General features: G+C 38.6%; 1 protein-coding gene across 3 annotated transcripts in view; it reads right to left on the bottom strand.

Annotated features, from left to right (window-relative positions):
* The window catches only part of CNOT10 (CCR4-NOT transcription complex subunit 10), a 36,536-nt gene extending 11,626 nt beyond the window's left edge, over positions 1–24,910 (bottom strand). For 2 of the 3 annotated variants that reach the window (XM_086742755.1, XM_086742756.1), the window contains exons 1-12: positions 24,657–24,910; positions 18,185–18,276; positions 15,274–15,435; positions 14,592–14,742; positions 12,845–12,990; positions 11,853–11,939; positions 11,068–11,151; positions 9,948–10,065; positions 8,107–8,256; positions 6,743–6,945; positions 3,144–3,265; positions 2,325–2,501 (exon numbers count right to left, since the gene is read on the bottom strand). In XM_086742755.1, coding sequence (XP_086598881.1) covers positions 2,325–2,501; positions 3,144–3,265; positions 6,743–6,945; positions 8,107–8,256; positions 9,948–10,065; positions 11,068–11,151; positions 11,853–11,939; positions 12,845–12,990; positions 14,592–14,742; positions 15,274–15,435; positions 18,185–18,276; positions 24,657–24,678 — 1,514 coding nt within the window. In that variant the 5' untranslated portion in view covers positions 24,679–24,910. The remainder of the gene's footprint in view (positions 1–2,324; positions 2,502–3,143; positions 3,266–6,742; positions 6,946–8,106; positions 8,257–9,947; positions 10,066–11,067; positions 11,152–11,852; positions 11,940–12,844; positions 12,991–14,591; positions 14,743–15,273; positions 15,436–18,184; positions 18,277–24,656) is intronic. The other variant, XM_086742757.1, reaches the window with a different exon arrangement.
* Positions 24,911–25,338: the final 428 nt, after the last annotated feature.

Here is a 25,338-nt window from a genome sequence, read left to right as displayed (position 1 = left end):
TCTTCTTTTAGTCTGTAAGGAAAGCTGTAAACTAGTTCTCTCCATAGACTTCTTCAAAACTAACTACATACATATTCTAGAAAGATAATCCACAAAGTGCTACACCTTCCTTTAGATTTGTATCTGCCATTTATTTTTATTATTATTTCAAAATGTCTTTTTTTAATATGTGGGTTTTTTGGGGAGCAAATATTAACTCTATTTAAAAAAATACTTTACTCTCCAATAGCCTGAAAGAATCTCCTTCTGGAACGAGAACTGAAGAAAAGGCCAAAAGCTGCACCTTGGCAGAGAGAGACACTAAGGTTTAGAAATAGTTGGTTTTTTTTTTTTTTAATTCAAAAATATCAGAATTGAGATGGAGTCTGTCTACTTAACAAGAACTTTTAAATTTAAGTAGTTTCATATTTGTTTATTACAAACAGGTAAGATAACTAACTCCAACTTAGACCTTCAAAACAGATAGCTATAGACTCCAAGGAAACCTGTACTCAGTACTGTTGAGGTGTACATACTTCCTGCCTTTGCCAAAAACTACATTTAAAAGATACCCTTGACCACTGAAAGTATTCACTCTTTTCTTGTGAATAAGAGAAGAATCTGCCCCAGAGTCAGCCTGCTCAATTAGTGGGATTTGCTTCAAAACCATCCTGTTCAATTAGTGTGATTTTCTTCAAATGCCTTATATATTTCACTGTTCTCTCACAGAGAGTCCTTTGTCAGAAGGAACAAATCCTTAGAGAGACTTTCAGAATGTGATACACAAATTCAAGAACAGCCTGCTTTGTTGCTGGACATTTTGAAATTGGTAATGACCACTGGGAAATATGAGGGAGTCTTTTTTTCAGGTTTTTTTTTTTAAGCTGAAGAAGCATCTGGTTTGAAAACAGAAGGTAGTAAAGGATCTTCTCGTACAGGGCATGTTTTTGTAAGACTGAGGAGAGGAAAACAAAACACACACACCTTCCCTCCCCACAAAACAAAACAAAAAAGGAGGTCTTGTCTGAGTAAGGGCCACCATTTTGTTTTCATCACTGCCCCTTAACGGGCCCTATAAGCTTAAAAGTGAAGTTTCATTTAAACCAGACAAACTTCATCTCGATGGGCTGCATACAACTTGCCAGGGGAAGTTAGTTCACGACCTCCAACCTCGGTAAGGAGAAAATAAAAAGAAACACCCCCCTCCCCCAAGACTTTTATAGATCATTTGATCACTTGACATGAAAGATTGTCACTGGGGAAAAAAGGGTTACAGAGAACAGACTTTGAATATTGTTGTAGCAATAGCAGCCACTGACTCCCAGCCCTAGTTTAACCCCAGGCAACCTCAGAATATATCGAGATGCACTTTGTGCCTATGCAGCACAGCACACGTGCAGTATAGCCTGACAAATGGATCTCATCTTCTTAAAATTTATTTGTAGTTGGGTCTGACATAAACATCATGTTTTTCATTACTCTCTAAGTAGTTCACGTTCTAACATAGCCACTTTTTCCAGATTAGTTATTGTAACTCTTCCCTTCTCAAAACAATTATTAATGAAAGCAAATGCTATGGCCAAAGTTACTTTGCAGAGGTAGTTCAGAACACATCAAGATCAACACAAAAAGTTAAACCACCTTCTTGCTATTTAACATTTGACATATATTGTCTGCAAGTTACTTTTTCTGAAGCTTTAAGAAAAAAAAAAAAAAAAAAAGGATTTTTCTTAAACTCTTTTTTATAAAATGCAATTTATTAAGTAATAGCTCCATGCTGCTTTCCTACTTACCTTCTCAATCTAGTTGCCCATTTCTAGTCTAGAACAAACACAACAAAGCATACTAGGGCTGATGAATGTCAAATCTGATCATGGGGAAATGTTTACAATTGAGTTCCTAGACATTTATGTATTGAATCAAGTACATGGTGCACGTGCATACACACACAAAATCACTGTAACATGTGAAACTTCACTTACAATTAGAGAAATACCAATATGCACTGCAGGAGGGTGTGGGAAAACATAACCTTTGCAGCACAGAAAATAAGATGGCCAGTGAAAAAAAGAATTTCACTGTCTACTTTATTAAAGTTGCTAGGAATGGTAGGAATCAACTCAGTATTTTATTCTTAAATTAGCATACTAGCAACTAAAACAATGATCAGCTAACTAATTTCCTTGGATATCCCAATACTGCTAAGAAAGTTTACAAATATGTGGGTTTTGGGTTTTTGGTTTTTTTTTTTCCCCTATTGGCTAAATAGGATAGGTAGCAGACACACACAGTCAGCCCAGAGTTACTCTGAAAAAAAAGAAAAGTTTATACACAATTCTGTTTACCTGCATGCTTCACTGCTTTCACTGTTTTCTGCATTTCCTCCCAGCTGATTAGTAGTTTTAGATCCATTTTCCTGCTTTGGCTCCTGCTGATCTTCTGGCAGTAGCAGCAAGGCATTTCTTAGACAAATCGCTGCAAATTCCATACTGGCTACAGGTATTGCTGAGGACTGCCCATCACTTAAAGAGACACAGAAGTTAGCCAGTGAGTAGCAATCCTAATAAATTAAAAAAATAAAAGCAGAGCTCCAGAAAGATATGAATGCAGAGAACACTTTATCCTAAAAAAAATTAAATCATATTTTAACATAACACATTTCATTTACGAAGACTTCCGTAACTTGCTATTCTTATATACAGAAAGCACAACATGATGCCCAACAGAGCAGGCAGATTCAAGTACGTAATTACAAGAAGTTCTGTTCTTCTTGATTTCACTCCTGAAGTTTTATGACAGAGCAACTAGATTCTTCCTGCACTTTTCCAAAGTGGATTAATGAAAAAATATATTTTTGAAGTAAGAAAAACATGAACAGATTTAGATAAGTGGAAATATACATTTCAGAGTAATTAATTTTAAGCTTTAAAGGCCTTTTTAGTTACACTGAACACACAGTTAAGCCCTCTGCTGGCCATCAGAGAGGCAGCCAAATGATGTTTAAGTAGGACTCCTCAAGCATTTTAGCATGCCTCTCTCTTCACTACATTAATAATTCCAAAATGAACAGCTATTCCATGACAGTTTAAAAAACTCCTGATCAACAGACACGTACCCTTAAAGCTAGGATAACAAAATAAAGAGCCCATGGAAAACATACTTACTTATAAACGACATTCTGTATTGACTGGGATGCTAGGACTATCTTACGGTGGTAGCCTTGACCTACTATAGATTGCACAATTCCCTTTTTGCTGGGAAGACCTTTAGTCTCTTGTTCTGATGTCTAAAAGAAAAAAAAAACCACACAAAAACAAGGACTAAAATATCAAAGCTGTTGAATGAGCGCTTGACAAAATAAGCGAAAGCTGGAAGAGCAACTCAAACCCTGCTAAAATGTAAGAATTGATAGTTTATGTGGGTACAGATTTAAATCTTAAGCACCATGAAGGATCAGGCACCTTCTATTGTCTTTGTGTTGCAGAGGGATTTTACTGCACACAGTGTAACCACAGATTAGTTCTGACAGCTTGTCTGATAGCCTACTGACCTAGTTTCTCCTTTGTTTTGAAAGCAAAAGAACAATGAACCAAGCAGTATTAAAAGAACTGACAGGATATCTAAAAAGAAATCCTACAATCAGCCAGATAATATTCAGAACTGGCACTGTAACACTTGGCATCTTCTCTCCTTGCTTAGACAGCATTCAAAACGCTCTCTGAAAAAGCTGCTCTCAAACAATTCTGTGGGGAGCATGAAGCTGAACTACAATATATGCAGTTATATTAAATTGTTTAAGAGATTTTTTAATATGCAGACATTCTGGGGGTCAAACAAACTTAAAGTACCCTAATTGTCTGTCCCAAGAATTATGTCTACACTATATTTACTGGGTTTGTTTCTTTGTTCTATCATGAGTAATCTTAACAACTTTGTTGGTAAGTAAAGTTACGTGATGAAAAGTCACAGTTATAAGAAAAAACTTATTCTAAATCTGTATTTTCAATAGCTATATCACTTTTCAGAAAATTTATCACAATCTATTGCGAAGAAGAATATTGATGTTATAATGGCATTTACTGTCACAAAAAATACATTAAATGAGTTTGGATATGAAGCACATTTCAGAAAAGGTGTTAAAAACTGCAGAAAGGGAATCATCTTTCATCTGTACTTTATAAACTAAAATACTAAAGGAGGTGAAAATTAGCTTCAGTGAAATTACTTTTCTGAATGGTGTTCAGAGCATAAATATGAATCCATACTCACATATCAAGGAATATTATTGCACATTGAGTTACAAGGACAAATTAAACACACTATTGATTTTAGGGGCTCACTTGTCATGTTACAGATCTATCTAATAATTTAAAAGACACTTCCCCTTTGCCCTCAATATTAACAGCATCCAAAGCTGATTTTGTTCCCCCATAAGATTACAAATTTAGGAAACAGTAAGCTGTTTTTGTGACCCAAGTTCAAGCTCACTGGTATACGACACATCACAACTGTAGGAGGAATAATGCTAGGCTTCAGTAGCCTGGCATGATGTACTGCTTCAGCCAGTCTGTAGTAAATACAGTGCCCCATGAAAGTCTGTCTTCCCCTTTTCCAGACTGCTAAACACTGTCCTTGTAAACAGAATCCTAGCTTTGATTTTACCACAAAATCTACACTAGTTCAGTCTCCCATACCCAGCTTTCCAGTAGAGACAATCAGCTGTGTCTTCTTTATCTACGTGGGATTTGTAACCAGTAGGACAGACACAGAAAACTGAAAAATTAGAAAGCTGTTCTTCCTGCTCTTGCTGTCAGAACTGTCTGACAGCAGCTAGCACATACACAATCAAAGTCAGTGCATTTTTGAGCCTACACTCTTGAAACTTCCATGTTGTGCCTATGAAATGGGGATATAAGCAAACCTCAGCTACAAAGCTAAGAATATCTTTCTTACATTTTCTGAAATAGACACTAAAATAATAAGCACCATCGAAATTGCCACAGGAAAACTTACAAATTTTGTATTTGGAAGGATTCGGATAGTGTGTGGTAAAAAAGGCACAGAGGCCACTCAAAGAGAGAATTCAGAGGTGGTAAAAAAAAATAAGAGTGAATATAGTCATTTGTTCAATTAATCCCACCCTCCCTTGCACCGAGAGAAATGGGTATACTGTGGAAGTAACTGCACAGGACCATGTAATTACAGATTACACCATCCTGCCTGTGCACAAGAGGGGTGCGTTACAGTTAAACAGGGAATCACATACGGTATCTCAAGTTCACAGATATACTATTTTGGTGCAGTCTTCTGTTAAAAAGAATGAACAATTCTGTCCCCATCCCTCTGAATTTTAACATACAAGCTTAACCTGAACAGACATGGATCAACTGGTTGAAACCAAGACACCCCAGAGGATACGCAATATGTCTACTGTTAGCAGGTTTCCACAAACTTTGCCAGCAGAGGAACAACAAGTCTCAGCAGTTAGGGATTCAGTTCCCCAGAGGCTGTGACCACGACAGCTTCAGGATGGAGAAGGCTGATCTCTGCTTCCTCAGCCTATGCCCCTCTCAACCTCTAGCAACAATTGAGTGAGGAAATAATGAAACTTTGAATTGAGTTTTGGCTGCACAAAGATAAGGAAGATCACATAGAAAGATTTCAGTGGAAATCAGAGCACATCTTGTTATCTTCATCCAGTTTAGTCCTATAAAATGAAGCCACATCTGAATTTGGATAGTGCACTTACAGTAAACTCCTTTTTAAGAAGAAGTTTATATCACTCGCACATCAAGAAAACTGTAAATAATTAAGAACCTCCCAGGAAGGAAGCTTCTCTTTAACCAAATAGTTTTAGTAGTCCTCTATAAGAGTCTTTGCATCTTCCAATAAAGTTCTAGGACATAGTGCTATATTTAGTTTTTAAACAAGATTATTCACCAGCTGATCCAATAACCATATTCATTAAAACATAAAAAAAATAGCCTTATTGTCTGCCAAACCAGTAGCAACATACCTTTTACACTGTAGTTTCTAGCCTTAAAGCAGAGATAAAGGATCTCTATTGCATAGATGTATGTTTTCTCCTACTACTACAGCTAAAATTTAAGATAGAATCTCATCGTTTCAGAAGTGGTAATGCAATTTGTAGAGTCTAAACATAAAAATCCAAGATGTTTCAGTCAAATATTTTCCAAAAAATGAAGAAAAGCAACCCTTCCACCTCAAAGTATCAGCAACAAAAGTTATCAAAGTTGTAAACTTTGTAAACCATCAGATGACTTGGAGAAATCTAATATGCTTCAAACCAATTCAGGATTACCCATTCAGATTATGAGCTGGAATGCCAAAAGGGCTGGGATGGTAAATTGCCAAAACAGAATCATGCTTAACCAGTCTCTCCAGCAAAAAAAAAACTTGTAACTTTATAGAAGAGCAGCTCTAACAGCCACTTACATGCTTTTGTTTCACCTCACGCCAATCTTTTGAATAGTCTACTCAAATTCTTCTGATCTTAGAAAAGTCAATTAAACACTGGGTCTCAAGACTGTTTCTACGGTGGTTTTCCTCCACCTGCTGTAGTTTCAGATTAAACACGGAAACACACATACACACAAAAATAATTAATCTGCACTTACACAGAGGTGTTGCAACATTAGGCCTTTAAAATGCATAGCTCAACTCAAAGTATTATTCCTTCCTTTCTGTGACCACATGTATTTCATAACTAAAATCAAAATAAGAAATTGGCAAATCTACTTACCCCTTTATTGGCAGCAATGCAGCACTCTGCTATTCTCAGCCAAAGACGAGGGTTTGAGTGATAAACCTGGACTGCCTCAATCAGGCATTCGAAGGCAGCTAAGGGCCTCCCAATATGCAAGAGCTGAATTCCACAATTGTAGAGCAACTCATACCGTTTGTTAGTCAGTAGCGTACACATGGGCCTCCCTGAAAATTTTTTACCTGCAGAAAAATGTTACATGTTATTGGATGTGCAACTCAGGAAAGCAGAAAGCATAACTCTGGGAGGAGGAGGGAAGCTGTGGGAAACACCCAAAAACTACCAAAACCCTCTTTCATTGCAGAAGTTCACTAGCCTCCCTCTGTAAATAAATTCCTTCCACATCAAAGCTGATACCAAAGACAAATTAATTGTATCCCTAGTGAAGGTTGAAGTACATTAAATGTTAAACACTTATGTTCTTTGTCACTCAAGCTAAATGTTACATATAATATTGAATTCCAGATTTATGGGAATACACATCTTTGTTACTCATATAAATGCCAGGAAAAAAAACACTTTGCTGTTAACAAGCATAAAACATATTCTGTCTTCACACTGGTACCTAAGACTGCACTTAGGCACAGGGCCAGAGGAGGAATAGAAAAAACAATAAAATGTGTGATTCTAACTACATTTTAAAGAAAACAAGAAATGAAAAAAATATAACTTCATCATGAAATCATTTACTTGGAAGACAAAAATCCCCTAAGTATTATTAATCAAAGCAAGAAAACTTACTATAACACATATTTATTTTCTTGTCTTTTGTATACTTACAACAGAAGCAGATGGATAAAACTAACCATGAAACTAAACAGAAGATGAACATTTCTCATACAAATCTGGGAATTGTTCAGTAAGAAAGTTTGAGAAATACACCATCTTCCAAATGCTAATTTAACAGTACTGCACTCCACATTTTTTATATCTTCCAAGCTAAAAAAAAACCAACCCAAAAAACCCCCAACCCCAACAACTACCCCCTTCCTTGCATAATACCTATTATATGCATAACAGGTTACAGAAATTTCACTTTGTTGTCTCTCCCTGACTGATGGTCAAAGTCTATAAATGTGAGAGATGTGATTGCCCCAGCCCCATGGTACATCAAAGAAAACAGAAAAAAAAAAGAACATATTTCACCATCATCTATTTCTGGCAACAGCAACTACACTCTGAAATCAAGCTACAATAAAAAAAATTCTCACCCTTCTCACCCTGTCCTCTGCAAAGAAATGGAACAGGGATTTTGCTGCTAATTACTGGAAGCTTCTAATCTCTGTTTTCTTGATGTGCCCACCCCTCTTCCACCATCTATTTTCATCTCTTAAAAGTCTTACCTGGATCTGAGCTGCCCGTTCCCAGCTGTGCACACGCATTATCATTTTCTTGCAAGGCTTTTTTAAAGTAAAAAATTCCTAAATTGTGCTTTCCCATTGCAAAGTGGATGCAGCCAAGATTGTTCCAGAACATACACCTTAAGCATTCACCTGAGAGAACAGCAAAAGACTCTCTCATGGGTCAGCATATTATGGTAGTTTATTAAACATATTCTTCAGCGAGATGGTCATGGATTATGCAGTTACATCCCTGCCTCACAAGCATTTGAATAACCTACATTTCTGTACACCATTCTAGTTCTCCTGGACAGCTGACCTGAAATGGCCTACATACAAGCAGTCACAGATTTCCAGATCTTATGCACCATATTCCAGGAGAGCCAGGTATATAGCCAATTTGATAGACTGCAAGTTGAAGTAAGTTCACCTGGAGGCTTTTGTAGCATTTAGCATGCAAGCACTTCAAGTTCTCTAACTGATGAATCTCATAAAAAAGGAAGTTCTCAAACTATGTTACCTGCCTAAGTTTTCTAAAATAAACAAATATGTCAACTTAACCATACAAGCAGGAAATGCACTTTCCTTCCTAGATGTATCATGTTCAGGTAACACTGTAAGAAGCTCCTTCTATAATAATAAAAGAAGAAATAAACTGTTGCCTTATCTGCTGGTAACTGAAGCTTTACAGGGTTATCATTGAGAAAAAAGGAAAAAAAAAAAAAAAAAAAACAACAAACCCTGAAAATCTCAACAACTAAGAAACAGACTATTAACCAGTTAAGCAGACATAATTCTAATCATAACCTAGGAAGACTATTAAGTGAACATTCTAGACTGCAAAAAAGTTGTATGAAAAGAAAACATTAAAGAAAATCTTAAGTTATAAAAAAACCCTTTAAACATAGAAACTGTCAAAAAGATAAGTTACAGTAAATTCTAAAAGAAGTGCCAAAATATGCCAGAATAGACATTATGGAAAATATTTTTAATGTTTTCCATGAAATTCATCGGTAAATACAGAAGTTTACAAAACGTATTCAGTCTTGTGATTCCCAGGGCCAACTCTATGACTTCTATCATCTAATTGCAATCTATGCAGCAATATCTACTAGGTAAAAGATCTGACAGCACAAGATATTAAGAGCACTATCACAAAACCAGCATTGAACAAAGTAGTAAAGAAATTCAGTAGTTTTACACAAGACACAGCTTTCTCTCCAGATTTTTCAACTGATGTTTTAAACTGGCAACTAAATTCTCAAATATATTTAAATCATACTATATGCAGTGAGGGTATGTATATACAGCATATATATTTATAGCATACAAATAACTTCTATATCTAAAAAAGCGTATGCATTTATGTGCTGTTATATCTTTGTGTATGTGTACACATATATATTTTCTACATACAAAAGGAACTTAAAATGGCATGCAATAGACTTCATTAAAACATTTGCGTTTCCCCCACAATAATCACTACAACTGCTATAGTCACTCTCTGAGTACAATCTGAAATCTCATATCTAAATCTAGTACTTTGTTTCATGTCTTGATTTAGAGATTCAAATATAAGCCTTGCAAATATTTCGTTTGCACCTTCACAAATCAATTTTCTTAGACAACCACTGCATAGTCTAGAAGAATGTTCAATGAAAAGCACAACAGTGTTACATAAAGAAGTGTAATAAGAAAGCCTAAAACACATCCGGCAAATAGACCCATGACATTCAGGGTCTACTCTCTTAAGTAATAATTAATATGCTTAAAATTAATATCAATTATTAGTCCTATTATACTACACATTTACATACTTGAAGGATGAAGGTTTTCTGTCTTACCTGTTTTCATGAAGCCTGGATGTTCAGCAATGTTTGCACTGTTTAGAAGTTTCACTGCTTTACGATAATTGCCCCTCAAATATTCAAAATTGCTTTTAAGAAAGAGAGAAGGAGCTGACTGCGAAGGAGAAACCAGTAGTTAATTACCTCTTGTTTCATGATTTCTAGTGCCAGCATCAAATCATTCCACAAACAGCTTGCCCCTGCTGACATTTTAAAAATACAAGGGCTTAGGCATTAATACTTCCATGGAGTAGTATTTCTTCGTTAAGCATGTGGTTAACACATTCTCAAAACTACAAAATCTTACTCTTTGGGACTGCTCTAAACCCCAACATTATTCTAGAGAACTTGGTCGTGGCAATGGCTAAATACAGAGGATCTCCTTTTTTAAGATCTTTCTCCAACCTGTCTTATAGTACACTCCTCTCCCTGCTTCCCTCCCTGTGGAGTTCAACAATTTCATCCTGGGCTGTAATCTTCCTGGTCTGCCCACAGAGACCTCATGATCTAGAATGATTTCTGTCAAACTAGCAGCTGTTGAGACTGGCAACAAAAGGGAAGTGCTCTCCTCCCATTCCCTGCTCCTCAGTTAATGTAGAATTTATCTGGGACGGTGGATTTAACTCTGAGTTGAGACGTCCGACATAAAAAAAGAAACTGCTTTCTAGCAAGACATACTCCTCCAAAAAATTTCAACAAAAAGAAAAAACCCAAAAAATTGCATATCCCAGAATTAATCTTTTATGAGCTGGTTTAAACCACCAATGACATCATAAGTTTGTAATACCCATCACATTTATAGTAAAATAAAACCTGTTTTGCGTTGCTTAAATTATAAAGCAAACTGAACTTGTTTATTATGAAGTGTTTTGGTGTTATTTTGCTATCATTAACAATAAAGTGCATTTTTCTGAACAACTGAAAACAGTACAAATAAGAAAGTTCTACATTAATTACACTTGCAGAAAAGAGATTACAAACCAAACTGACTGTATAAAGGATTCTTTCAGACATTTATCGTCAATTAGACCTTTCTTTATAAACAAAGTTAGCAAATTCATTTTTACGGTAGAGAATAAGTCTAGATTATAAACACAATAGCCTTAAAAATACTTACATTCCCAGCTGTATTCATAACAGACTTGATCTCCCTTTTGCATGCTTTTAGTGACTTCATCTGTATATAGGCTCTCACCTTATACTGTTAAAAAATTAAAATTCCTAAATAAAAAACAGTAACTTCTGCAGGTTTGCAAGATGAACCATATCTAGAGATTTATTATGGAATATTTTATATACATCTTAAACTTAGGTAGTAAAAAGCTGTTCAAAAAACCTTCCTAAAAAAGAAATTCTATTCACACTTTCAACAATGAATTTACAGGCTTCATATTTACAATAGGGAGATGCACATTTTGTTCAATGGTCAACAGCTATTCTATATTCAAACACAGATACTAGCACTTAGAATGGCAAAGTAACTAAAATAATCTAACCTCTTAATCCCAGACATTTACCTACTAGATTGAAAAAAACAGGAAGTGAACGCTGATAGAGAAGCATTTTGTTTCTTCACATATTTTTCCACAGAACAGTATAGCAAAATAAAACCTCATCTGTTTTATACTGTTGGAGGTCTAACACATATAAAGTCAGTACACCTAATGGCTGTTAAAAAAATTATTATAAACTGCAAGGATCAAAATTGGGGTTTTTTTTTGTGTTACACAGATCTTACAAAAAGGAAGAGTCAGATAAATTCATTCTTTTGTTTCATAACATGAAATTCATGGAGAGACAGATTATCACAATTCATGCTGAACTTGATTTGAAGCAGACTGCACTAGGTTTTAAGAAAAATTTGAACTGATGTTCTTGTATAAATAATATGTAGACACTTACCTGATGTATCTTAGATTTAGCAACTTCTATTAAAGCTCCACTTTCAGCTTTTTGATTCGAGGAATCTTTGTTTGTATTATTACCTGACTGAGTGTCAAACAAAAAAAAAAAAAAAAAAAAGGAAGTGTTACTATTAGTCACCTTTTAAATTCAGTTTACAGTTTCTTTCATAAGCTACTTTTAGCAATCTCATATGAAGAAGAAATATAAGTATTTAATAGTAAAAAAATATATATTCAACCAAATACCATAACTTGAGCTTAACAATCAAAATCCAAGAACAACCACATCAGCCTATGAAGAGCAGTATTCTACATTAACATTAAACTATGTTGCTCTGCAGTTGAGGTATTTTAAGAACTCTTACCCAGAAGGATGATATGCACATTCTAGAGCCTCTCTTTAATATTTCTTCAGTAGAATTACTATATACTTAAAGATAAAATGTTTTATCTTAAGTGTGACATTCCACCAACAGGAAAAGACTGAAGTATCCTCTCTTTACTGCCAAGCCACTACTCATTCTATCGATTCTTCCAAAAGACACATACAAAAGATTTCATTTTAAAGTATGCTTCACACTTTCAGATACTATGTAAAAAAGATGCTTGAATTCCCATACTATGGTACACAATTGCAATTCCTCTACGACAGTGACTTCCCTTTCAAACTTAGGGTCTCGTACGGTCCTAATCCAGGACAAACAAGGAAAATGATGTATATTTGACCCTGAGGACAACTGTCTTTCCAATGCAAGCCTTTGACTTAAGAAACACTTCTTAGCTCCCTGGAAGTAAGAAAAAAGGCTGAAAGAGTGGGAATAAACAGCTCCAGATGACAATTAACTCAGTTACTTACATGTATAAGCTGCTGTCTGAAGGTGGTCCAACACAGTTTTAGAATTCACAAGTATTTTAAAGGAGTAATTTTGGATTGAGTTAAAGCATACTTCTGGTAAAGACTTAGTGGCATTCACATGATTTTAAGTTTACCTCATTTTTTCCATTCTTGCTGTTATTGTTGCCCTGTGAAATCATTTTTTCCAGAACAGCAAGCAGATGCAAGGCCTTCTCAGCTTGGTAAGTTAGCAGGTATAAGTCTACAAGCAAGAAGCACACAGCCTGGGCAAACTTCTCTTCTGTATAAAGCAAAGAAGTAAAAATTATTTCACAGCTCTAATATTAGTCACCCAAACATGACCGAAGAAAAAAAATTTACTATAAAGTGGATCTATTAAACATTATGAGAAAAATCAATATATTACATAAGAAAAAAATGCAGACACCTACACAATGTAGGTAAGTACATAAACAAAAAAACCAAACAAACAAAAAAAAAAAAGGGTAAATTAATTAATAGAATCACAGAATAGTTAGAGTTGGAAAGGACCTTTACAGGTCACCTAGCCCAATCCCCCTGCAAGGAGCAGGAACATCTTCAACTAGAGCAGATTGCTCAGAGCCCCGTCCAGCCTGGCCTTGAACGTTTCCAGGGATGGGGCACCAACCACCTCTCTAGGCAACCTGTTCCAGTGCTTCACCACCCTCATCGTAAAAAATGTTTTCCTTATATCCAGTCTGAATCTACCTCCCTCTATTTTAAAACCATTACTCCTTGTCCTATCACAACAGGCTAAAGAGTTTCTCCCTGTCTTTCTTATTAGCCCCCTTTAGGTACTGGAAGGCCACTACAAGGTCTCCCCGGAGCCTTCTCTTCTCCAGGCTGAACAGCCCCAACTCTCTCAGCCTGTCCTCATAGGAGAGGTGCTCCAGCCTTCTGATCATCTTTGTGGCCCTCCTCTGGACTCACTCCAACAGGTCCACGTCCTTCTTATGTTGGGGGCTCCAGAGCCGGATGCAGTACCCCAGGTGGGGTCTCACGAATGTGGAATAGAGAAGTAGAATCACCTCGCTTGACCTGCTCACCATGCTTCTTTTGATGCTTTTGATTCAAACAGCATCAGCACAAAAGCATAGAATAAAGACAGTTTAACATGTATTTCATGTTTATAGACTTTGATAATTGGTTCGAGCACATCAACACTAAAGATCCAGCATCTAAATAGACAGATGGAGCCCACAGGCATATGCAGAATCCCATAGAACTTGAAAGGATTCCATGCAAACACATCTCTGCTTGGCTAGCTTCACAGAATAAGTCCCACATAGGCATACTGAAAACTGGGAGGAACTGAAGGAGAAACACAGTAGCCTTTACTTAATCTACTGAGACATACACACATACATCCTTGTCACCTCTAAAATTCAACGAGGTAATTTTGTACAAGTATGGCAATTCCACTACACAGGGTGCTACAGCTCATAAAAGCTGGAGACTTTTCAGATACAAGCACATACAATTATGTATGACCTAATGCAGATACTTAAAAATGTGAATGCCCTAACTACACACCCACTCATTAAATTGTATGAGGCCTCAAAATACTAGATTTTGACTCATTTAATTAGCTTGTACATATTATTTATATGTACAAGCTCTTAAAGTTGTCAGAAACTGAGTTCTGTTTCATTATACTTGTCTGCTAAGTGTCTCTGAAGTATCTTCCTCCCAAATTCAATTGTTGTCCTTGATGTAAGTAAAGTATCTTCATTCCAAAGCCTACCTACTTTTTTAGAACCATATTAGGAAATTTACAAATCACTTGTCTGATAGTGAGAAAGATTGAATGAACTTTCTGTAGTTATTGCATGAACAAAACTCTTCTTTCTGTCTACATACCAAAAGGCTCTATAAACTGGTACAGCTTCTCCCCAACTGATATAGCTTCAGTATACTGACGCAGATGATACAAAATAACAGCTTGATTGTAGTACAGCATACTATTTTCAACATCATCTAAACCATCCATTTCTTCAACAGCAGAGTGAACCTGAAAAAAAACTCCACTCGTTTCATTAAACTTTCAATATCTATGATTTTTTTTTAAGTGCCAAATATTTTTTTTAAATAATCCAAAGGTATTAATATGTCTAAAGATGGGTCAGTTAGAGTTATACGCTAATAAATGCCACTATTGTTCAACATAAATCCAGCAAAAAAAAATTACAAGGAAATAAAAAGCCATCAATTGAGTAGTAAAGCAATATTTTCACTTTTTTATTATTTCACAAACTATTTCAGGTTAAGGAATTTTCTATTGAAAGAACACAGTAGGTCTACAGTTATAATCTCTGAAACATTTCAGCCTTAGATGAATTTCAACAATAACTGAAAATACAACTATAAACACGATGTCCTAAATGATTAAATAGATTCAAAGGTTTAAAAGTAATGTTACTTTATTACTCCTTTATTAAATCTAGCAGACAAGGGGCAGAAGTTTTGTTCTGATTTCATTGGAAGATCTCACCACCATTAATAGCATTCAAAATCAAGCACCATGTCAATATGTTTGCATTACCTGGTTCTTCAGCTGGTTAAGGGTTTGTCTCAAACTGTCTGTTGTAGTCTGGTTACTTTTACAGAACTCCGCAACAGCGGTATTCAAAGTTATTTTGTAGTCATCTTTGTTTATATCTTGAAGAGTATTTAGGTGTTGCAAACAAGTATCATAGTTTCCAGCCTGGAAATTGCACATATACCAGAAACATACATTAGAAGAGACAAAGTTTAAACTAGCAGGCTACTAAGTTTTAATTAAAAGTATCCTCTGTAAGTTTAGAGAGTAAAGTAGCCTTTCCTTTATCAACAGCAAGTGAAGTGAATTAAATGTCTACACACATACTTCATTATTTATGCAGATTAATATGTATGAGAAGTACGCCCAAAAATTGAAGTCATAACCAAACTTCACAAAGAATTTCATGGAGGAAAGACAAATGGAGTAGTTGATTATTATAAGCAGAAGTTTTCCATGAAAATTGATCTCTCTTAATTGTATTATTTTGAGTGTCAAGATTCTTTATTTCTTCAGTTTTCATAATCTTTCCCCACCACATGTACACTGAGTGTTTGCAGTTGCTTAAGTCCCAGTCCATAATTTTATGTTAATTCTTCACTTCACCTGGAGAGACTGAGTGTTACAATCTAGTCTGGGGAAGTCAGCTTAAGACAGGTGGGGAAAAGAGCATGTCACTTTCCGAGTACAGGTTTAAAAAATATTTTTACAAGTTATAGCTGTTGAATGAAGTATTCAATCATCTAGGCATGCCAACCAGAAACTAGGACCCAAGCACAATGCTCCTCTGAGGTGCGATTTAATGAAGAAATCCCTTTCTTTGACCTCAAGAATAGGCAAGGACTTCAGAATGGCTCACCTCTTTCTGCTTTCCGTTTTAGTCTTTTCTGGGTGCAGGGGGAATTTAGTGGTCTCAAGGAATGAAAGAGAACTCCAGACTCTTTCAACTACGTTAAGCCTACACGATCCTTTAGTCTCTACTCTTCAATTCCTACAGAGGAATAATCACTTTCACCTCTTCCATATCAGTGTTCCTTTCAACCTAGTCTGTCAGATAAGCAGATTCATTTCCATCTCTGTCCACGCTTCACAATCAAAAGCTATGCTCTTGAGTATCAAGACCACACTTCACTTCCTCGTCCTTTTTCAGTGCTGTTCCATGGAGCTTCTCCTGGGCTCCTGCCTAACTTTCTCTACTAAGAGAAGAATTACAACAGAAAAGGACTCTGTGGTCCTTCTGATCTTCCCGAGAAAGTTGCCATTCTGCGGCTGCTCTCAAAAGAACCATCTCGGTTCTTTCAGTCTCCTGTAAAACCACAGTTACACAATTTACAAAGAGGTGTACTGGGACACCGACACGCAGTATCAACAGCATGGATTGCCTAGTGATCATGTGCATAAACACAAGGACTTGCAATTCAACTGCTGGCATGCTCTTTAATTCAGACAGTTCATCTCTTAGTGATTTTCTTCATGTGTTACACACTCAGAGCTTCTCTTCAATAGGAATAGCTATCAGATCACAGCAACAAAGCTTCTAGCGACAAGTTGGATAAAAACCTTGGACCCTTAAATGCTCAGGTTATTTTGTGATGTTTTTCCTCAGCCAACACCCCTTTACACTACTTGACAGGATCTAGAATATACAGTTTTATATAGTAATTCTACCACAACTGAAATTGGAAGTGCAACATGATAAAGCAGCATACAAGGCAGTCCACAAAGCTATTTACAGCAACTTAATATCAAGCAGAATTGGCAAACAAAGCATCAGACTAATTCTGCTGACATCTGTCATCACCTCACAACTCCATGAACTTAGAGAGTTCTTAAGGCAAGAAAAAAATCATGAGACAAACAAGATACACTAGACCGGTATAAAACTAAAGATGAAGTAGTCAGTAGATCAAAAGTATTTTAGGCATGTAGATCTGTGGGCAAGGTAGAAAATAGACAACCCTTTCCTGTGCCTGCAGTTCTCAGGATCCAATGCCAATGAGCTAAAAGGTCTTGAAAAAGAGTAACTGAGCTAGAAAGCACTCAAGACATCAATGAACATCAGCTGTAGTCAGTTTAAGGACCAACTACATGCACTTCATGTAACAACATTCCAGAAAAAATAAAAGTAGAGAGCGAAACATACAAACAGGAATCTCAAAAGACAGTATCTAAATTCTTTCCCTGATCTATTTAACAGATCCAAAATTGAATTATGGAAGGCATTGTGGATAGAGATACAACAACTGAAAGGAAAATAAATTATATGTTCTGTCACTTGCTACACTAAACAAAATTAGGAGACAATACAAATAGAGAAGTAAACTGAAAGATCTGGCACCTGAATTCCTACACACACACAAAAAATCTTCCAAGAAACATAAACCAGGTAGCAAATACTGCCTGTAGGAGTTATATGTGAAGAATGTTTTGATGTAAAATGACAGAGCAGTATACAATGGTTTTTGTGAAAGAAAATAGCAAGATGCTAAAACAAAAAAGATTTGTTTGGTTGCTGTTTTTTAAATACATGTGGTTCCTTTAAACCCTTTAACGCAACATTTTTACCTTGAAGTGATTATATCTTCAGAGAGATCAGGCATTTCCAATGCTGATACAGAATAACAGCCTGCTCCTTCCAATTAATTAATTATACAGCTTCTAGGGCTACTAAATTTTGAAAAGCAAGATTAAATGTGCTGTTGAACACTTTGGTCGAGTATTCCAATCAGTCTTCTCGCATCACAGCAAACAGAAAATGCATGTGCTGGCTTTATAACACAACTAGCGCTACTTTCGACATAATATCCCATTAATATCTTTGCAATTGTGCTGAGGAAACAGGAAAAATAATGATACAAACCCATTTAGCAGTTATGTGGTAAATTAGAAGTCTCAGAGTTTGGCTTTGTCTTACCAGAAAAGCTTGTAACGCATTGCTCGACAACTCCTTTTCCTGATCAGTAATCCCAGAAGTACCTGCTCCTTCATGTTTCTCGGTGCCTTGATCTGTAAAGTGGAGAGAAGATTACAAGAAAGTTTGCAAATGTGATGACAGCTATTCAGCTTAAAAATTTTGTTTCTTCCAGTTCCCACGATCCTCCTGACAGTATAAGTAACATTCCAGATAACTGCAGCACTGTCTCCCTACTACACTAAAATATCTCAAGTTATCCTATACTCCTAGCAAATTCCTTTCCATAAAATTAAATATAATAATCCTAGTTAAATTACTGTCCTCAATAAATAACTGCAAGTTAACTGACAACGCATACATTTTCAATTTCTCTTTAAAGCTGCAACCATACACTAGGATTATCTTTATTTGCAGAAAAATTAGCAATGAAGGTCCTGCATCATAAAATAAGTACCACACTGGGTTAGATGAAAGCCCCATGCATCCTATATGCTGCTACCTAAACAGCAAATAAGGGATGCTTAGGGAACAATATAAAAGAAACAGAGCAAACATTGGAACTTACATCCAGCTTCCTGCTTCGGAAGAATAAATCTCCCTAAATAAGAGGCTGCAATTGAACCATCATTGTTAATAACCGCTGGCAGACTGAATACATTTTTTTAAAAACTTTTGTACCCCTCAATATACTCTGTCAAATGCTATCTAGTAATTGTACTGCAAGGCATGAGCAAATGCTGCCTATTCACTTTTTCAGCCTCACTCCTGATCTTACAGATCCTTCTTTGAATCATCTCTCTTCTGAGCTGAGCAGGCACAGTTTACTCTGCATCTCCCTCAGATTTCCCAGAATCTTCTCCAGTTCTCCTATATCCTTTTCCAGATTAAGACAACAAGAAAAGCATGTAGCTATTATGATGGTGGCCCCTTTTAGTATTTATATAGCAATACAATACGGTTTTAACTGTCTTCAATTTCTTCTACATAAAATTTCTAAGGTTTTACCTTCCAGTCACTATTGAGTATATTTTTCAGAGAGGAGTCCACTGAACCATTCCGCCATCATGTAATTAAGAATTCAGTAAAGTTAAAAACCATAGTACAGACATTCCATGTCAAAGAAGTTGAAGAGAACCCCACCAAACTAATGGAGGAAAAAAAAAAAAACAACCCAAAACATCACACAACCACCACATCGGATAGCTTCCTTCTAGAAGCATTAACTCATGTGTTAGAACATACAAAAATTCCTTACTGTTTCTGAAACAAAGACTTTATAAAACAGCAATTGTTTCCACTTTTGCAGAAAATAATTTCTTGAATTTCACAGTGTAAAGCCTTGCTCTAACCTACCCTTTGCTATCTTAATAGGCTAGGTAGGCTTTGTAAATTCAACATCTTTGTCTCCCCCAGAATTCACAGATGTAATGCGAACTCTGCCAATTCTGTTTTCACTTTGAACAAATGAAGACACTTATCTGTGAGCTCCACTGCAAAATTCTTTCCCCATCATCACCAACATAGCTGGCTCATCTGCCACTGACTATGAAAATTTACAAATATAAGATAAACAACAGTAAGGGGCAATCAAACCCCAGAAGATTCATCAATTAACATCCACAGTAAGAATAAAACAGATTTAATAATCTATTCATAGTTTGTGCTTGTTGCTGTGAAGATAGCAAGATCCCTTCCATTGCCCTATGCAATAACACATTTGAACAAGAACTGTAAATATTTGGTTGTGACCTTCATCCTGCATCAAGATGCCAATAAAGTTGAGATTTTAAAATCTCAACAATCTTACACCCACAAGTCACAAAGTAACCCACTGCAATTTAGATGAAATTCAGGATTCAGAAATTTCAGTACTCTGGAGGGAAGGATCCTCAGGGGGTTACAGAACTGCACACATCTGCTCTTAAATCTGGCTGGGCGTAAGGCATTGATCAATACCACTTGCACCGCTTTTTCTTTGAAAGGGAAAGGCAGGAAAGAAAATTAAAACACAAAAAAGCTCAGAAATATTTTATGCGCCACGGTTTTCCACAGCAAAAGAGGAAAGGAACAAGAAGCATCTCTCCTTCAAGCTAAATATAGAACAGATCTGATTCTGCTCTAAATCTTGTAGTTGTACAGTTGAACAGAGAGCTATCACCCTCCAAGGATCTCTAGAACAACAGTGAATAACCAAACACATTTTCCCCATAAACTTTCATGCTAACAGTATGTTATCTGCTTTACTTGCTCAGCATGCCTTTCAGATTATGCTGGTAAAAGTAACCATAGCGCAGAGACTTGAGACTCTAAAACTTTTGAAGTTGATAACGCGCAGTTTCGTCCAGAGGCTTTACCTAGCAGAGTGCCACCAACTATTGAGTGCATTACTGACTACTGCCATTGTACGCAAGTTCGTAAAACAAGCATCTCAAATGAAGGTGGGCTTATGTAAGCCTGAATCCTGACGTAAAATGTCTTAATTTAAGTAAAAGATAAACCAAAGAGACTGTTGTCTAAGTTACGTAATAAAAGCAACACTTATACAGCTATTTGATGTTTTTCCTAGGGAAATATCTGGACAGGTCTACAGATTTCACTATATCTCTTAAGTCTGCTAGTACATTTGAAAAAAACAAAATTAAACTGGGGGCTACTTTAAGCAAAAACAGAGCTGTCCCTTCTCTTATAAAGTCCGTTTTATAGCAGTCTGACGACTGCACTTACTACAGCTTAGTAAACAAAGTAGGCTTGCGAAACCTGAACTGGAAGCTTAACAAAGAAGAATAAAGCTAAAGTCCAGCTCAAGTAGTTCACAGCATAGCTCTTCCCTTTGGAAACAAAACAAAACAAAACAAACAACTTTGGCTACTCTCTACCCCTTTTGCCCAAACACACTTGAAATCTGAGAGCTAAAGGTCCTTCTAATGTACTGTAATCCTGCCATTCTTGTTTAGGCCACCATAAAAAGAACATGGATCATAGAATAGTTTGGGTTGGAAGAGACCTTTAAAGCTCATCTAGTCCAATCCCCCTGCAAGGAGCAGGGACATCTTCAACCGGATCAGGTTGCTCAGAGCCCTGTCCAACCTGGCCTTGAATGTTTCCAGGGATGGGGCATCCACCACCTCTCTGGGCAACCTGTTCCATCCAGTGTTTCACCACCTTTATTGTAAAAAATGCCTTACTTATGTCTAATCTAAATCTATCCTCTTTTAGCTTAAAACCATTCCCCTCGTCCTATCACAATAGGCCGTGCTAAAGAGTGTCTCCCCATCTTTCCTGTAGGCCCCCTTTAGGTACTGGAAAGCCGCTATAAGGTCTCACCGGAGCCTCCTCTTCTCCAGGCTGAACAGCCCCAGCTGTCAGCCTGTCCTCACAGGAGAGGTGCTCCAGCCCTCTGATCATCTTCATGGCCCTCCTCTGGACTCACTCCAACAGGTCCATGTCCTTCTTATGCTGAGGGCTCCAGAGCCGGATGCAGTACTCCAGGTGGGGTCTCACCAGGGCAGAGCATAGGGACAGAATCGCCTCCCTCAACTTGCTGACCATGCTTCTGTTGATGCAGCCCAGGAGGTGGCTTTCTGGGCTGCAAGTGCACATTGTCAGCTCACATCCAGCTTTTCATCCACCAGTAACCCCAAGTCCTTCTCCCCAGTGCTGCTCTCAATCCCTTCATCCCCCAGTCTGTATTGGTATCAGGGGTTGCCCTGACCCATGTACAGGACCTTGTACTTGGCCTGGTTGAACTCCATGAGGTTTGCACCAGCCCACCTCTCCAGCCTGTCAAAGTTCCTCTAGATGGCATCTCTTCCCTCCAGCGTGTCGACCAAACCACACAGCTTGGTGTTGTCAGCAAACGTGTTAAGGGTGCACTCAATCCCACTGTCCATGTCACAGACAAAGATGTTAAACAGAGCCAGCTCCAATACTGACCCCTGAGGAATGCCACTCGTCACTGGTCTCCACTTGGACATTGAGCAGTTGACACCTGGACCTACTGCTTCAGTTGATCTTTAATATTTAATATTATAAAAGCTGGCTGGTGCAAGACACTAAAAAGAACCCTTGAATTCCACTTAAATAGGGGGAGGACAAAAGTACTCTTGCTCTCTTTGCTGCAAAGGGCTATAAAGCACTTGCAAATAAACCTAGTATTTCCATATTTCCGTATTTATTGAAAAAGTATTGGAAAATAAAACAGGCAGGTGCATTGTTCCATGGCAAAACGTACAGCATGCCACTTGCTCACTCAGATCTACTGATCTTCAGCATTCCTGCAGAAGCACGTGATGTAGGTAACACAGGGCACACCAGTCACTACTGACCTGCTCCTATCCATACGGTAGTTACAATCACCAGCTGAAACATCTGAAGCAGCGCTCTACAAACGACGACTTGATTTATCTCTGTAAATTGTATTTACACATGGACCTGTTCATTAAACTTTTCACTTTGTCCAACTTTCACAAGTACAGAGCAACTCAAACTAATACTTGTTAGACTAGTGATGAGGGGGCAAAGGGGGCAACCTAGAAAATTATGTAAAAATCAACTGCTCAGATTTTGATCTGGAGGAAGCTGCTGCACTGAGTTTGAAGTTAAAGAAGCAAGCCAGGAAAATATCTTCCTAGTTAGCAATTCTGGGGCTGAGCAGCAGAAACACTATGTCATGGAGGCTTGTTTGCTTTGCACAAGTAGGCAGTTGTTCTTACTGGAGAAGTTACATCATGGTGGACAGGAGAACTTTGGGAAAACTGGCTCTACAAGAGGAGAACAAGGAAAAGCATGAGACTGCCACCAGAAAAGGGAGATTGCTGTCCTCAGCAGCTTCCTGACACATCATCACATAAGCAACAACAAGCCACATCTCCCACATACACATACCCAAAAACACCTGGAGAGCGCCTTCTCATACCCGTTCTCCATATCTCCAAGGACTGCTGTTCCCAAGCCTCTTGTTCCTAGACCTTGTAAATTACATCTGGCATGAACTGTGCTATTGAATACTGGAAATAAAAAATAATTCCAGAGACATTCTAAACTCTAGAGGCAGGGGGATAATCTCTTCCTTGGAAGGGGAGGAATCTATCACGTGACTCTTGCTCCAAAAGCATTTTGAAGGGTACGAAGATCAGCCAGAGTGTTCAGCCTTTGTAAGATAATGACAGTTTGTGGCACCAAGACTACCTTTTTCTATGAAGCACTGCACTACTAGTTTAAATATAACAGACTTCTTCAATGCTCTACAACAAAAAGCACACACTTTTCACTGAAAAGTTATTTGTAACTCACTGCTATGAACAAGTACAATATGTAGAATACCTTGCCATAGCTCACATGTTTTATTCATTTGGGCACATACTTTTCTTTTAAGCAAGTACAACTGAAAAGTTCCTTCAACACTTCTAAGAACAACAACAAAACATAAAAAACTTAACGGTAATTTTATGGTAGTTTAGGAGATGCTTACAGTCCTTACAAATAAACACAGGAGAGTTTAATACACATCACTCAGTACAGTAAACTAACTTTTCCCACAACTGTTTTCAGACACTGAGAAGTTTCATATTCAGCATCCAGAGAAAAAAATGCTTGAGGCTATTTTTCATAACGCTGCCGTCACATGAAACCAACTGAAAAACCCAAGTAGATCCCTTTGGCTTTCCTCCACGTTGTCCTCTTCTCTGTCCCCACTGAGCTGCCATCTGAGGGAAGGATCCTTCCTGCACGAAGGGTATTCTCATGGGAGATGGACGAGCAGTAGCTTATCAATGCTAATGAGTTACACAGCAACTGTACTTGAGATTTATTTCCGGTGTTTGTTAGAAGATGATTTATTTTTCACCTCAGTGGTCTCTTTCTACAGTGTCCTTTCAGGCCTGAGTTTAGGAAAGACCCACTTATCCCCTGAAACCAAAGCAGCAACTCGGAGGCAATCAGACTGAATCGTTGAGATTCAGCAGCAACGCGAAACGTTCAAATCTCCCTAGTACCTTCCGAATGCCCCAGTTTAACAAATTAACCCAAAAGCTCAACTTCTGCAGGGGTTATCAAGCTCTGTCAGACACCTAACTCTGCCAATACATCCATAACGTCCTCCCCGTCGAGCCCTTCCAGGCCAGGAGGGTGCAACAGCTCAGCCCCTCTGACCGAGGGCACAGAAAGCCCCGTCCCCAAACGGGGCTGCCGGTGACCCGCTAGGACACAGGCCCACGGGCTGCGGGCCGCGCCGGTACCTCACACCGGCCACCTCGACCGCCGGCGGCCCGCAGTCCCGCCGCCGCGGGGGTACTACTTCGTCGGCGGAAGGAAACAGCACAGAGTATCCAGGTAGCCGTTTCTCCTTCCGCCCGGGACGTACCGGTACTCACTACCCCCCGCGCGGGAGCGTATCCCTCCGCACCAGACGGCCCGAGCCCGAGGCAGGCCCGAGGCGGTCCCGGCGGCCCGCGGCGGCCCCCCTCGCACTCACCCGCGGCCTTGTCCGCCGCCATCTCCCCCGCCGAGTACTGCAGTCCGAGGGCGCCGATCGAGCTGAGGCTCCCGCCGCTGAGCCGAGCGCTAACCGCACCACCGCCAACCGGCTGCTTCCCCCCGGGACTACTTTTCCGCCGCCGCCCTCCGTGCGCCGAGCCCGCCCCGCTGACTGCGCCACTCGCTCCTATTCGCCCGCCGCTTCCGGGTTCCCGGCGGCCTCACGACGTCCGACCGTTGCCGGGGGACCGCGCACCTGACGTCAGGACGCCACACCACTTCCCGCCGTGGGGAAGGGGCGGGGCCGGTGAGGCGCATGCGTGTCGCGCCCGTTCCGCCCCGGAGGCCGTCGGACGAAAGGCGCCATGTTGCTGGCGGCCGTGTGAGGGCTGGGTGCGGAGGAGCAGCTTCTGTGTGGCTGCTTTCCGGTTCTGCCGCGGGGCTGAATTGACTGGCAATTGTCGGCCGCCGTCTAGAACGTATTTTGTCTTTTCTGCCCAGTCCTGATGTGCTCGGATCCCCTCCAGAGCAGCCAGTGCTAGTGGCAGTGACCTGGGGGCTTCCTTAGGTGTCACCAGCTGGTGACGAGGAAACCTTCGAAATATTCCCTATTTATGTGGATTATCAGCCTGACTCGTAGGTGGTGCTAAGGTGCTCATCACCATGTAATGAAGGCAGAT

The sequence above is a fragment of the Chlamydotis macqueenii genome, chromosome 2 (assembly GCF_036417535.1).
Source record: "Chlamydotis macqueenii isolate bChlMac1 chromosome 2, bChlMac1.mat, whole genome shotgun sequence".
NCBI lineage: Eukaryota > Metazoa > Chordata > Aves > Otidiformes > Otididae > Chlamydotis > Chlamydotis macqueenii.
This window is presented reverse-complemented; position numbering and strand designations above follow the sequence as displayed.